Source organism: Pocillopora verrucosa, chromosome 12 (assembly GCF_036669915.1).
Source record: "Pocillopora verrucosa isolate sample1 chromosome 12, ASM3666991v2, whole genome shotgun sequence".
In the NCBI taxonomy this organism is placed as follows: domain Eukaryota; kingdom Metazoa; phylum Cnidaria; class Anthozoa; order Scleractinia; family Pocilloporidae; genus Pocillopora; species Pocillopora verrucosa.
In genome coordinates this window covers 10,602,206-10,618,596 of record NC_089323.1, presented here as the reverse complement: position 1 = coordinate 10,618,596, position 16,391 = coordinate 10,602,206, and the positions used below count along the sequence as shown (strand labels likewise).

The following is a 16,391-nucleotide window of genomic DNA, read 5'->3' as shown; positions in this document are numbered from 1 at the left end:
CCATGCGGTACGCTTCTACTCTTTTATTGCAGATATCAAATAGAGTGTTTTACAAAATTTTAAATACAGCTTAGTGTGTTTCGATAATGTACAGAAATAAACGCTTTTCCTTGCTCTAGCGACATTTCCACTTTGAAGTAAGCGGTTCATTTCATCATAGTAAAGGTCTGTCTATCAGCCACAACCCCTCTGAATAGCGCTCTCTGTTTCTTGCACGAGTCGAAAATATTGGAATAATAACTTGATTAATTTGATTTTAGAATCACTCTATTGAGACGGTTCTCTCCGTTTATGAAAAAGCATTTAACAATAACAACAAGAAAGTTAGAGTAAACATACCGATAGCGATGCACTTTTTTTTGTTTTCTGATACCAATGACACAAAATTTAAGCAATTTACGACCCATGTAACACCATATTACAAGACATGTCACCAGTCTCGTCGATAAAGGACACGCTACTGAAAGATCCATGACTAAATCAACACTAAACTACTAAATATCTTATCAGGACTATATCACCAGCAGGGGACACTTCAATAACATGATTGCTAACAACTAGTCGTCTTGTTTTACCAATAACCTCCTTTTTTAAATATCCGGACTTTACCAGCTAAATCGAGTTATTTATCAATTGCGCCTTAAGAAAAAACTGACTTAAAGGTGCCTCATCGAGGAAACAGCTTTGATTTATTATAACACAATAAGGCCCTTAAATTATCACCGTTATCACCAGTACATATTTTCTTCTAATACTTTATGCACTACAGAGTGCTTGGTTCCTAAGCAATATTCAGAATGACACTGTCTAACGACGGTCGCTGGCCCACTTTCCTAATCTCTTTGCCGCGGCGTTCCCTAGAGGTCGTGCACTTGGTTCGGCATCTTCACCTCCGAGATCTTCAACCTTGGAGTATTTGGTCGTGTCATAAGATCCCATGTCGAGCAGGTGCAGATATGTCTAAAGGGGAAAGCAATAAGAGAGGATTTTCACGATCGTCACAATGTTCTCTAACTTCAAGTCAAGAAGAAAATTTTAATGACTACTTCAAAGCACAGAAATGATCCTCGCTTTAAAGGCACAGAGTAATGCGTTTTCTTAGGCAGGTTGGTTGGTAGGTAGGAAGTTATGAATGTAGATGAGTAATTTGGTATTTTCAACTGAGTTGATAACGTGACGTATTGGCCACCGTAAAGAGTCTAAAAGCTGACGTTTCGAGCGTTAGAACTTTGCTATTTGCGCTGACGAAGGGCTAACGCTCGAAACGTCAGCTTTTAAAATCTTAAAGGTGGCCAATTTACGTTATCAACACAGTTGAAAATACCAAATTACCCTGTTATACTCTCCCATCAACCTTTATTATGAATGTAGATGCTCAGGCACTTTGGAAGGGAAGTAGCAGGAAGGGCGGAAGGAATGGTGATAGATGGGTTCGTAGGCATGGGACATCTTAGCGCGTTTTATGTTTGAATGTTTTAAAACTTAAAAAACATCGATAAGCTGGGGCAAATAGTAAGAAACGTAACTACAGGCAGGAGCCGTCAAAATGAAATCTCAAGGCACTGAAATTCCCGCAAGCGGCCGCAGCCGTAGTTAGAAGAAACCAATACAATCCTAAATCACTTCCATTAATCTGCTGAAACCAACTTTGAAAGAGTAGTGGTCTATGAAGTAATTTTGGAGGAATAAATAATCTTACAGGCCTACAAGAACGTCAAGGACTTGTTCAAATCGTGCTACAAACCTCTTCACGAAGGTAGGTATCCATTCTTCTTCGAAGGTTTTCAAAGGGAGGACGAAAGTCGGGGTCAAAATTCCAGCACCTTTTCATTATAGCATACCTGGAACAAAGGAATGATGGTCAATACTGGACTGTGGTTTATGTAATATGTGATAAAAGTCAACCATTACAGAAATCTTAAGAGAGCCCTGGGCAAATAATGGCTAAAATGATGAGAAATGTCTAGCTGTTATAGCTGCAAATTCATCTTTTCAAAATTCTTGAGTGAAAAGACAACTTTTAACTGAACAAACTGGTGACCACTGTTAAATTTGTTTCATTTAGCAGAGCTCAGTAACGGAAGAAGAAATCAGATTATACGAGAGAATGTGTTTTTCATCGGGGTTAGGGGGATTGGGCGATTTAAAATGGAACATGGCAACTTGAAAGTCAAGACTCACAGTTTATCATCAACATGATCGGGCTTTGGAAGTTTGTATCCATGCGTGACTCGTGCAACCACATTCCCTTCTGTCCATCCCTCATATGGAATTCCTCCTGCGAAGAAATAAACAAATTGTGGCCGTGATACACCCGAATATTTCGTTTAAAAATGTTGAGATTTAAATCAGAGAGATCCACTTCTAGTGCTTGACAGCAGCATTCGAAACTTGATGTTTCCTAGCCTGATGTTTTATGTAATTGATTACCACTTTTCTGCCAAGTAATTTGAAAGGTTTTTCGTCATTTAAAGTCGAACACAAAATGCCAATCGTCTTGGGTGATAGCCAGGGCAAGGAAAGTCCTGAAACAACGGTTCTCAGTTACAGAGAATGAAACTTCGACAAGCTGAGCAAAATTCATCATTGAGGTAAACTTTGGCACAACAAGTTTTTCTGCCACAGCTCATCAAACTAACGTCTGCCAATTGGGTCCTAAAGGCATTGACATTACTAACGAGTTCCAAAAACGATACCTACAACATTTCCAGACATAGACGGACGGGAAGTATAAATATTTTTTGTTGAACATAGTTTGACTTACCAAGGGTAACTATCTCATACAGGACGATTCCGTAAGACCACCTGAAAAAATTTCGAAAAAGTGTTGCCGAGATATTCTCTAAGTGAGCATGTAAAGACAAAAACTAAAGAGAGGGCCAGCTCAGTGCAAAAATATACATACACGTCACTCAAGGTGGAAAGTCCAGCGAAATTTCCCAACAAAATCTCTGGTGCAGTCCATTTGATTGGCAAACAGCCCTGCAACGACAGTTTGTTTAAAAATAAGGGTTTTAATACTAGCGAGTTAACAAAGGACATGCATGTAAACGTGAGGTGGCTGGTGTACCTCTTCCGAGACTTTTATGGAGTGTCAAAATTTAGCAAATGTCATAAATTTAAATGATAAAGTCAACTAACTCAATTGTATTCTGTGGCATGGCAGAACGTGGAGCTATCCTCAGTTGGCAGTTAAGGTGAATTTTAGGCAGAATCAGAGCTAACCTTAGGAATCTGTTTACAAGTGCCACCGCAAAAAAATTAAAGCAAAGACGATCTTCTACCTTTTTGGCATTTCCATGACCGTATTTGAAGCTTTGATATGCCATGCCAAAGTCGGTCACTTTGCACACATAGTTGTTATCAAGGAGGACGTTTCGAGCCGCCAGGTCACGATGGATTATCTACCCAAAGACAAAGATCCAAAATGTAAACTTGCTAACAAATGCATATCTTTTGTGAGATCTACCATGACCAGAGGGAAAATTATACAGACGTTTGCACGGGTTGTAAGAACTATTGTTCCTAGGGTGTTCATTACAAACCAAACATATACCAGAATGACTGCGACATTAGGTGACCCACTGACAATACCAAAGGAACTCTTGAGAAATATTGAGAATATGAAACCTGCTTCCGAAAAAATTCATATAATTTAGATATATCTATATTCAAGCAACTCAAAAGGTGTAACAATCCCTTACAGATATTTCTGCGGTAAAATTGAATGTAGAAGCATTTTAGTTACTTACCCCCCTTGATCCAAGGAATACCATACCGGCGGCGATTTGTTTGGCAAAGAGCACAAGGTCATAGTTGTTCAAAACTTGAGGCCTTCCTTCTCCAAGATAATACCGATCATTAATTCCTCGGCATTTTCTCATGTAACCAAGCAGGTCGCCACATGGCAAATGTTCCATGATAAGGATCGGATGAACTTAAAATAACGAAAAGAAGGAACGAATCAGTAAAAACAAACAAACAAACAAACAAGCTAACAATCTCATACTGAGTTGAAATATTATTGCATATAATAAGAATGACGCCTTAAACTTAGCATGTACCTTGTCTAGTGACGCAGCCAATGAACTTCACTATGTTTGGCTGATTGCTGTCACCGATAATTTTTCCCAGCTCGATCTCTCTCATCAAACATTTTCTTCCTTCCTCCCCTGCGGTGGCTACAATAAAAAGGAAATAGTTTATAACCGGGGAAAAAATCCTTATTGACGAATTTTCTCGTGCTTAAGAAGCGAAATTTCGGGTGAGGATTTAGACCTCACATCTTAGGAGGTCTTTGAAGCCCAGTTGTCGAAGCTCATAACTGCAAAAATGGAACCGGTCGGCGAGCGAATTCTTTCGAGGAATTAATATTTTCTTTGCCTCACGATTGTGGCACATGCCTGCCATCTTCAAATTTTTTATTGCTATTGATGCCTCTATTGTTTAATTGTTGCTTTTCTTATAAAAAATAACTTTGCACGAATCTCTTAGAGCGCCTTGGTCAACCTGAGATAAATGATTACTGGAAAGTGCAAAGTACCCTTGGCAAGAAACGCTAAGTACCCACCCACGTGCTTTGAGGAGAGATAGTTGAATGGATCTTACGTGTAAAGCATTTAGCAGCAACTGTACGATTTCCAGGTCTCCCATTTGGAGAACTAAGAAGAGCTCTCCACACTGCTCCAAATGCCCCTCGCCCAATGACATCTTGAAGCAGGATACGGTTCACTTCAATCTCCCATTCATCCACTTCTACATTCAACAGCTCCATCTCAACTGCCTCCACTTGATCAGGACTAAATATTATGAAAATCACACAATTTCTATTGCTAAATCAAAGTATAAGTGATCAAGGATAAGAAGTTACGGAAACGTTGAGTTTCTTAATTATCTGACTGATTTCTTTAATTTAAGGAAAGATAATCACTCTAGAAATGAAAAAACAACATTTTCTTGTGCAGAAAAACTACAATTGTAGAACTACTCGTTCACACAGACTATCATTCAAGTTAACTTTCCAAATGGAATGGTTGACATGACAGTAAGATATAAACCCCAACTTCAATTTTTTTTCAAAAAACATTTCAATTTGGTAAATAAAAGGCAAACTAATTGACTTACAGAGCGGTAGCAGCCACTGTAGGTCCGATTGACAAATCAAAGAAAGAAATAAAGAAGGGATAAAAGTTCTGCCTTAACTTTAATATTTAAATAAAAATAATATGCACTTTGGTCAGTGGTTAATAAAAGATTATAAATCAGATAAAATCGCAAGACAAGAAACAGTAGAAACATGCCTATAGTGCCTCAAGGGTTTTCATTTTCCTGCAAACCGAGATGATATTAATACCTAACTAATAGCGAACTTGAGGAGAACAATTGAAATACGAGGTGGAGTAAAAGTAAACATAAACTGGTCCAAGTTTTTGCTTCTCACACAACTTATTATTGTCTGGAAAAATTACCCAAAACAAGATATGAAGAGCGAGGTTTACCTGTCCTCCGACGTTTCCAAAAATAGCAGCCCATGAGCAAAATAACAATGACAGCAGCCATTGATCCAAAAATATAATACCACACCAGAAATGGACTCACAGCTGTTGGTGTAAGTTAAACACATGCTTCTTAGCCAAATGACAAAGGTAGTAGATGTGATGATAAGGAAAAGGTTGTTACACAATATTAGCCAGCTCCTCTGGATACTTTTTTCGCTTGAGCCTAGCTGGCTCATTAGAAATGGCTACTATTTTATGGCTGAGATTCAAAGAAAGGTAAATCAAAACTATATGGAGAAGACCTGGCCAGAATCTTGTCTTTAATTGAGAAATTATCTGCTTTTTTGTTGAATAGATGTAGAGCAATTCCCTTTGCCAAATAGGAAACAAGCAATAATGGTGATAATTATTTGGGTATCTAAAAGTAGGTTCTACCGTATCTAACAGGCCAGGGGACCCATATTTTAATTATAGACTTCCACCCGACATCCATACACGCATTCACACACACAAAAAACAACAATAAAAGCAAAGAAAGACAAAACAAACAAACAAACAGAAAACAGCAAATAGCATGCTTAAAAGTTTCAGGTTCCATCAAGTCAAACGATTTACTGCTGTTAAATTTTAGATTGTTTCTACACTACAATACTGCCAACTTACGGTTGACTTTTATCATCACAATAGAGCGGGCCACATTTCCTACTCTGTTACGGGCTTCACAGGAATATTCACCACTGTCCTCCTCCACAACTTTTGCAATAATCAGATAACTTGTTGTCTCATCTAATTGCGTTTCAATGACTGCCCGTTCTTTTACTGGGTCTCCATCTTTTTTCCAAGTGATATTTACCGTTGCTTTGTTGACGCTGCAAGTTAACCTAAGCTTATCACCTTGGGTGAGCGTTGGATATGGTTTTGGAGTTACTTTGGCGGTGGGTTTTCCTGTGTTGAGAAAGAGATAATTTATACATAACTTGGTTTTCATTAAAAAAAATTACTCAAAATACCTCAGTAAGGTAATTATCAGAGAAACTAAGTGATTCGTAATCAACCCTCCAAATGGTACATATGGGGTATAACGTGCCAATTTGAGTGGAACTTGGTTTCAAAGACGTTTTAAAGAAGGTTTGAAATACTTGTCCAAAATGTGTCTGAAGATTTGCCAAAGGGTCTCAGATCCCATTCAAAGATACTTCTAAATAAACTGAGACCCGGCCCTTTGTTTTCTATTATAAAGACATATTGCCCAATACAGAGCTACAGATCATCTCAGTGATCATAAGCTTTTGGATCAAAATGATCAGAGTGACCATAACAAAATGTCACAAAGTGATTATATGGAAGAGTCATCTTAAACATCTTAGATGTAGACCAATAGCAACACCTGAATAGAAAACAACCAATCATGAGGATATTGCAACAAATTATTCGAGTCTCTACAAGTTGGTGCTACTGCTTCTAAAAGCCAGTGGACCCATATTGTAAACTCTGATTTACAGTTTCCTAAAAAAAAGATTGGAAAAGGAGCAGTTTCATTGAAAATAAACGACCTTTAATGGTTAATGGTAAACACTACTGACAATAATAATAGCTTACGTTTGACTTCTATTGTCACAGTGGAGCGGGCCATATATCTTAGTCTGTTACGAGCTTCACAGGAATATTTACCACTGTCCTCTTTCACAACCTTTGTAATAACCAGGTAACTTGTTTTCTTATTCAATTGCGTATCAATGTCTGCCCTTTCTTTTATTGGGTCTCCATCTTTTTTCCAAGTGATATTTACTGTTGCTTCGTTGACGCTGCAAGCTAATGTGAGCTCATCATCTGTGGTGAGTATTAATTGAAAGGCTCAGAGCAAGAACGACCCCTTGATTTTTCGGCCATTTTTGAAAGTGTTCAGAAGTAGTTGAATTTTGGCATGTGGACTTAGTTTTACTCGATATACACTGTTTTGGTTTTTTTTTCGCTGGTTTGCGCTTCGTTTTCGAGAAATAACGTATGCAAAAAACCTTGAATTTCGTAGCGGCTTTCATTGAATGAAGCCGAAACAAAAGAAGCCTTTTGTTTCATCAAAACAATACAGCCCCCGAGAACTTGCATATTCATAACCAGCTTAAAGAAAGAGCATGTTTTTTGTTTTGAGTTTAAAACACCGTTTAGCAAACGTAAAATATCCTTGAACAAACTCGCGCTACGGCAGAATTGAAGACAAAACCAAAGATACGTTGACATAGCCAAAAGTTTATACGAAAACACTCCTGTCGAACGCTTACGCGAAGGAGTGCCGCAGTTTTATTTCACGATAAAATTTAAGCCGCGTAATCGAATGTTCTCGTAGCACAGTCGGTTAGGCATTGGACTCGCAGTCAGACGGTTGGTACGGCTCTTTTTTAACAAATGTCTTTTTTTTCGCTCACCCTTTTTTTTTTCCTTCTCTTTTTCAACTCGGGAAGAGGCAAAGCCATTTTCGAGAGTTTGATACGTTGACATCGCCAAAAGTTTATACGAAAACGTTCCTTTCGAACGCTAACGTGAAGGACTGCCGCAGCTTTATTTAACGATAAAATATAAGCTGTGTTAACGAATGTTCTCGTAGCACAGTCGGTTATGCATTGTACTCGCCGTCAGCCGGTCGGTAAAGTTCTCTTTTTAACAAATGTCGTTTTTTTTTTTCGCTCACTCATTTTTTGTCCTTCTCTTTTTCAACTCGGAAAAGGCAAAGCCATTTTGAGAGTTTGGTACGTTGACATCGCCAAAAGTTTTTACGAAAACGCTCCTGTCGAACGCTAACGTGAAGGACCGCAGTTTTATTTCACGATAAAATTTGAACTGTGTAGCTAACTGTCTTGCTCAGTCGGTTAGACACTGAACTCGCAGTCAGACGGACGGGTTTAAGTTATTTTTTTAAAAAAATGCCTCTTTTTCGCTCACTCTTTCTTATGAAAATGTTGTAATTTTTTCTTTTTTTTTGAACTCTCAAAATAGCTTTGCCTTTTCCCGAGTTGAACAAGAAAAGAAAAAAGAGTGAGCGAAAAAAGAACACTGTTTAAAACGAACTTTCAGACCGTCTGACTGCCTGTTCGGTGCCTATTTGAGCAGTGGGTTTTTCTGTGTTGAGAAAGAGAAAACTTAGAATTTAGTCTAAGAATCCAAAAGTAATCCTCTGAACGAAAATTGTAGGGTAAATGGCTCTTCAAAAGAGTTTTCATTAAAAGGTTCAATGGCATTACCTGGCCAAAATGAAAAGGGTGACCATTAAAAAACTTTGCAAAGCCATCACATTGAGGAGTCACCCCAAACTGTTGGTGAATTGCACATGCACGCACAACAAGTATCTTTCCAAGAATTCATCATTTTTCCCAGATACGTTAACCCCAACCAGCTGCTCACATGGGCTTTAGTTTCTCACACAATTTCCAAAATTGTGTTCGAAAATCAATCTCTAAAGGGTTTTTTCAAAAACCAGCCAGTAAACTCAAAAGATGAAGGCATCATATATAATCATTGTTTACAATAGATCCATTATCATCATTATCATATATATCACTAAAATTATGATTACTATCATTCTCATGAGTATTATCTACCTACCAAAAACGTGAAGTGTTGTGGAGGAACTGGTTGTATTTGCTTTGTTTTTAGCTGTACACTTGTATATTCCTTCCATTTTCTTCGTTATTTTCTGCATTTCCAGAAATAATTCTACAAATGAGTCTCCCTCTAAACTGTTTTCTTTAGTACCTGATGGAAGTTTACCGTCATTAAATGTCCAGGTCAGGTTTGGTGTTGGAACACCTGTGGCACGGCAAGTCAAGTTGACTGAGTCTCCATCAATAACAGACTGGTTTATCGGAGACAGTTTGATCTGAGGAGAAACTGGAAATAAAAAGACACCGTTAATCTTCAATCAAGGTTCTCAAGATAGAACTAGACAACCAAGGTCATTTTGTGAGAAGATTTTTTGAGTCTGCTAAATACGTGCATTTTCAGAAGTTAGAGATATTACCTGGAGTCTGTACATGGGAATAGATAGGGATATCACATTTCAAATGGGTATGTTAGACCCCTAAATATATTAATAACATGAAAACCTTAGTTTATACCAACATAACTAAAGTGAGCATCCACTTCAAATCTAGATATCAATCTTACTGAGGTATACAAATCGAAGACAAACCAGGCACCGTTTGTAAATATTTATAAAATGATTTTGATTTACCAGTGACATCGATCCAGAAGGAGATGTTAACTTTTCCAACCTGATTTTCAGCAGCACATTCATAGAAACCTCCATGATCAAGCGTCATGCGCTTAATAACTAATGTATTTTTGTTATCAAGAGCTTTTCCATCCTTGGTCCAGTTGACATATACTGGAGGATCACCCTTTTTAAAACAATCTGTTTTAAATGTGGAGTTCAGTGGGACTGAAAGATTCTTGAGTTTAGGATTTAGATGTGGTGGAACTACAAAGAAAAATATAAAATAAAAGTCACGATGAGATAATATTAACAGATACAGGGAAAATATTGTCATGGCAGACATTTTGTTTTGGTTCCAACTCATTGCTCCAGCCAATGACTAACAAATAGCAGCTGTGTAATATAACTAAGCTAAGAAACGAAAAGTTGGAAGCAAGCACCACACTTCTCAGTTTACTGAAGAAGGATTCAACTGCACATTAAACTGGGAGAAAAATATTTCCTATTGAATGATCGCAAATCACTCGTAACTCTTCGCGTATGGATCAAGCTCGGAAAATTAATTACAAACCCTTAACAACTAGTAAGGGTTTTCCTAAAAGTTCATTAAAATTCCCGGTGGAGATTCAGGCATCATGAGAGTATGAAATGATTTTTCATGGCTAACCACCAATACAACCGCATCATTGCCATATGGAGTTCGAAATTTAAAAGTTAGCAAAATGTAATGTTGTGGCAGATTCTTTGAGTCTGATTTGTGAATAATAGGGAACCACAAGAGATTTCTCGGTCATCAATCAAGAGGAACGTAACAGAAGTAACGGAAATTAGTTATTACCACTTATCAATTGTTAATTTTTCTTATAAGTTCAACACTTCAAGGGAAAGGGGGTAAGTTTCTAAAAAAACTTTGGTGCTGCATCAGTGGGAGAGTATAACAGGGTAATTGAGTGTTATCAACTGAGTTGAAAACGTAAATTGGCCACCGTAAAGAACTTAAAGGCTGACATTTCAAGCATTAGTCCTTTGCCAGATTTATTGGAGGAATTGTGGATTGTGTGTGGGTTTATATGCAGAAAATAGAGCTATGCTATTGGTGGGAATATAGTGATGAGAAACAAGAATATATTAGTTGAATGAAAAGCGCTCAACTAATTTATTCGTGTTTTCTCGTCACCACATTCCCACCAATAGCGTAGCTCCACTGTCTGTGTGGAGAGTCAGGCACCATGCAGGCGAGGCCTGTCATCCAAGAGTATACCACAGAAATGATCTTGCTCAACTAACCAGCAGTACATATGTATCATATCGATTTGCAGTTCAAAATTTTAAAGTAAATGTTAAAAGAAGGAAGAGATTTCAAGAAGAAAACCCTCCAACTAGATGAAGGTATTTCCTCACTCAAGAAGACGGCACAATGATCCTGGCCAGTGCCTTAACCCAAAGCAATTAGTCCAGAGTCTATCCCGCCGCAGCTTACACTGAATGATTTAAAATCCAGTTTTAGACTTAAAAACTTACCTTTAACAGAGATATAGATGCTTTCAGCAGAAATTCCTCCAGGATTTTTCGCTTCACAGGTATACAGACCTGTGTCTTTCTGTGTTATCTTATGAAAGGAGAGAGACATGTTCTGTCCTTCAGATAAGTTATTCTTAAGCCAGGTTATCTGTGGCTGAGGCTGACCTTGAATGATTTTACAAGTCAAAGTCACAGTGTCTCCTTCTCTGATTAGATTGCTTGCTCCTGAAATTCTCACCTCTGGTCGAACTTTGAATAAACAAGTAAAAAAGTTAAAACACAGTGGCTTTAGTTATACACACATCATACAAATATCCTAGAGGGAAATTTCATTTTGGGTTACTAACATCAGTGTATAAATTAGACAATGCATTTTCATCTGACTAATTTGAATAACCAGATGAAAGTCCTTTTCGAACGGCTAAAAACAACAAATCGTTGGAACATATAAGGTGACCTTGCAGAAATGCCTATTGGCAAAAAATTAAAAGCCCTTCAAAAAAAAGTAACAAAGATTGTGTTAACCTCAAATGAAACCAGGAACCCATCTTACCAGCATTATCTACATGCAACTGAACTACTTAATGACTAAATTCTTAAGATCAGCTATTGATAGTTATCTATAATCTTTAGCTTCATCTTTAATATATTTTAGACTGCATTTTGTACTATTCATATTTTAGGGTAGATATTTTAGTCGCGTAAGTTTTGTATTTTGTATTAGTCTGTGTTCCCTTATTGGCATGGATTCCTCAGGCTTCATGGTTTGACACTGAAATAAAGTTTTTATCACTATTTTTACTATTATTACGTGTTGGTATAATGACTGAACCAGTTACAGATTTTTCCAATAACTCACTCACCTATAACAGACACATTTATGCTTTTTTGTCTGCTTGTGACCCTTTTTGATCCTTTATTTTGTGTCATGGTACATCTGTATGTGCCACTGTCTTCAGGGTGAACAGGATCAATCTGTAGACTGCCACTGGGAATTTGAGTGAATCTTCTCTCATTAAGTATTAACTTTTCTCCTTGTTTCCTCCAAGTTATCTGTGGACGTGGTGTTCCTTCAGCACCACAGTTTATAGCACCAGATGTGTAGGCAGTGAGGCTCTGCTGGTCTCTAGTGTTCTCAGTGAATCTTGCTGTTGAAATAAATAAAGAAAATAACCACTAACTGAAGCCGCAATGAAGAAAAGCTAACTAGTCCCTATTGTGTGTCTATATTGTGAGTGCCGGGCACATTTACTGCTGTGTTAACTTACTCTACAATGAGGCAATTAAGGTCTTCTAAATGTGTTGAAAAGGATTTTCCTACCATTAATGTAAACCGTGTAATACTGAACATATTCCAGTCTGAGGCATTCATATGTTCCTCCATCAGACAACTGCACATTTTCTATGACCAGTTTACCATCTTCTGGGGTCTTGACCCTCTTAGAAGAAGAATTCATCCCTTGCACCTTTTGACCATTAATGACCCATCTCGCAAAACTGGTTTTGTTACGTATTGAGCAGTGAAGGATTTCATTGCTGCCAATATCAAAGTAAAGATTCTCTTTTCCCAATACTTCTTTGTTCTCTGAAAGAAATGTTTTCAAGTAGCACAATTATCAGTTCATTCTCTCTCAGTATTTTGGTGTAAGTTTGTTTTAACACTAATAGTATCTTGATCTTTGATGTTTAACTTTAAACACGTGACTATTCACGAGGACCAGTCACCTTTAGGAATTTCCATCTTGGCGTTATTAATACCTTACTTACTTGGTTGACACAGTGCTTGAGAACCTTTGCCATCTCCTCGACATTGAGCCGGGACATTTAACTTTCCATCAGTGCGTGCGCAAGATGCAAGTTCTACCTCCTCTCCAGTGCAGGAGACATCCACCATTACAGAAGTAATGTTTCCATCCTTTACGTTTGAGCCAATGAATTCAGCAAGAGCCTCTTCAAAGCCAAGTTGACGACAAATAACTTGTGCATCATTGAAATCCCATCCATTGGTACAAATTTTTCCCCATTTCCCTTTGTAAAATACTTCCACTCTACCACCATACTCTACATTTGCACCATTCAAGCGAACGGGAACTCATAAAGTCACAAAATATTAAGCAATTAGTAAAGGTAAGTTAACAGTGAATCTATAAAAGGATGAAATATGGATAGGGAAAGGAGACAGCAGGATTATGAAGAAATTTAAAGGTTCAAGGTGTTCATGCAGGTTTAGAAATCCAATTCAGTTCTGCAGGTTCTGTGATGGGCAACTGCTCAGGTATCATTTTTGGGTCTTTTTACGCCTTCAACAATTAATTAACAATTAATCCTCTAAAACAACTTAATTGTAAATATGTGCTATATTTTTTTAGAGAGCAGTCTTCTAGTAAACATTAGTACATAATCAATTACCAAAGCAAGAGAGGATGTTTTGGTGAGGTCTATCGCTGAAATTATGATCAAATCTATAAGGGTACCTAGAATAGGATGTACAAAAGAGAACACTGAAATAGATCTGACAACAGATTCCAAAATGCATAATTGATTAATACCTTTGCAGAATTGCAGCTCTTTTGAGAAGCTCTCTTCACATTTAGTCAAAGTGGTGGTGCAGTTGAAATTAGTTGATGTCTCTGATACATTACCATGATCTTCATACCATCTACCATAATCACTGCTGTTAGAGTATCCCATTGCCATGCATGTCAAATCTACTTCAACTTTATTCCAAGTACTGGTGCAAAGCTTTTTCCAGCTTCTGTTTGTATGGATTTCCATTGTACCAACCGACGGGTTGCTCTCCGTTTTAAAGCGCAGTGGAAATACTAATAAGAGAAATAATACAAACGTATATGTATATCTTGAGAGGCCTTCTTCAAGATTCTACAAATTTTCCTAATTTTGCCGATGATTGCCCCAAATAGGTACTTAGTTTCAAATATATCAGAAACATAATCATCAACCCCAAATTAAATAGTTTTTTTTTTAGGATCAGTTAAAAAAAAAGAACATAATTGATACACTCACATCGGACATCCCATACTATTCCATCAAGAAACTAAATACTTCAGTTGTTATTGACAAGAAATTTGGCACTAAATGCTTATGAATGACAACAGTGAACACTGTAATGAGAATAATAACAATATAAATGATGATACTAAAGTAACATAGACATTTGCAATAATAATAATAGGGATTGTATGATAATGATAACGATAACGATGATGATCCTGATGATAATAATGAGTGAGAAAATGATAATGATAAGAGTAATGAAGCTGCGATGTAATGCTAATGCTAGTTTTGGACAAGGTCAATTTACCAAGATGTAGATTAAACAGCAAAGGCTTTTGGCAGGACTTAGCCTTTTTAATATGGGGTTCAACTATGATTAGACTTCGGACCATCCATGATGTCTGTATTTCAATAAAGTTACCCTATGTAATTAAAACTCAGACGCACTGATTTTACCATCTGTATGTTACCTTCGTAGCAGCTGGACATTTTGTTACATTCCCTTACAAGTGCTCTGCTCCCATTACAATGTTCCCCGCCATATGCTGGTTCTGGATTGGAACATTCTCTAAACCTTATCTGTATGCCATTGACTGTTTTAGTGCAGATACTCCAGGGACTCCATTCATTCCAACCACCATTGACTAACAATGTTTCAAGAACAAGCCGTTAAGAAACAACTTTAAAACTTTAAAACTCGTCTTTGCAATCCACCCCCATGAGCTACATTGCAGCTGTCCCATGCTCCCCAGGATGACAAGCCATCATCAACTATCATCGTATCGAAGGTTAACATGATTAACTGATTAAATACGTTATAAAATAAAGAACGGCCCGCGTATATTGCAAATTGCTTGCATATATATTGCTAATTCATTCAACATTTTGACCGTTTAAAATAAGAATAAGGAATGAAAGAAACTTTATAAAATCTAAATACCAGCATATGTTAGAAACCTTACAGCCAATAAACATTGATATCTACATTGATATTGCAAATTGCATGCGTATATAATGCCGATTCATTCAACCTTTTGACTGAAGAAGATAAAGATAAGGCATGAACAGAACTTTAAGAAATCTAAATAGCAGCATATGGTAAAAACCTTGCAACTACGAAACATTGATATCTAAAATTAAATTAAATTAATGGTGCATGGAGCACCTGGAACCAGCAAAATTAACAATCAAAATGATAAAAGAGTGTTGGTTTAACACTGATTACACACTCTCACCTGGACAATGATTTGTGTTGCAAGATTGGCTCATGCCTTTATGTCCCTGGCACTGATTTCCGCCCCTCTGTGGGGGAGGATTTGCACAGTTGCGCACTCGGCTGTGCGATCCACCACCGCAAGTTAGGCTACACCTACCCCATGACTCCCAGGATGACCAGCCACCGTCAACTATATTCGTAACAGAACTTTTAATGATTGACCAGTTAAAGCGGCTCTAAGTAGAAGAACTGCCAACCAATATTGCAAATTGCATGCACAAAACATTGCCTATTCATTCGAGTTTTTTACTACATCAAATTAAAATAAGTATAAGAATTCACGAGTTATAACCATTGTAACTTATGGCTGGTATTTTCCACGCTCACTTGCGTGCTATGGAGAATACGCATACTGATGTTAGTGTGTGAAAAGGTAAAGAATGATGATTGTGATACACGTACAGACAATTTCAGCCTTTTTTCAGGACTTAAATATCAATAATTAATATAGTGTGATATAGATATAATGTGATATATAATGGTAATTGAACTGAGTGGAGTGCAATTTGGGCTGAAATCCGATGTGCGATTTCAAAATCGAACAAGCGCACAGCGCAAGTTTGATTTGAAATCATAAGTATGATCTCAGACCAAAATTGCACGGCACAAGGTTCAATTACCACTTTATTACATCCATTTTGAAATCGCCCCAGTACAGGACTTGATCAGTTCAAATATTTTGTTGATGCAGTACTGAGCTAGTTTGAAATTAAATTCATCCATTTTTGGGGGGGAAAAACGAGAGTTTCCGAAACAATGGTTGCAAAATTTGCCACATGATACTCTTTGTCTTTCATTTTCCTGCAATTACATTGGTTACTTTAAACAAGCCTTGGAATCTGATTGATTGTTTTGTTTTCAGTGTAGCCTCATC

General features: G+C 37.3%; 1 protein-coding gene across 1 annotated transcript; it reads right to left on the bottom strand.

Moving 5' to 3' along the window:
* Positions 1-597: 597 nt before the first annotated feature.
* On the bottom strand, positions 598-15,645 carry LOC131780313 (fibroblast growth factor receptor 1-A). Its single transcript, XM_066159618.1, has 21 exons — positions 15,477-15,645; positions 14,712-14,885; positions 13,776-14,048; positions 12,994-13,317; positions 12,548-12,811; positions 12,090-12,374; positions 11,227-11,475; positions 9,724-9,969; positions 9,096-9,380; positions 6,162-6,443; positions 5,499-5,600; positions 5,125-5,140; positions 4,609-4,799; positions 4,065-4,181; positions 3,753-3,937; positions 3,285-3,404; positions 2,906-2,982; positions 2,765-2,805; positions 2,182-2,278; positions 1,745-1,841; positions 598-960 (listed from the first exon to the last, which is right to left on the bottom strand). Exons 1-21 carry the CDS (start codon positions 15,508-15,510, stop codon positions 808-810), a joined length of 3,612 nt encoding a protein of 1,203 aa, XP_066015715.1. The 5' UTR covers positions 15,511-15,645; the 3' UTR covers positions 598-807.
* Positions 15,646-16,391: the final 746 nt, after the last annotated feature.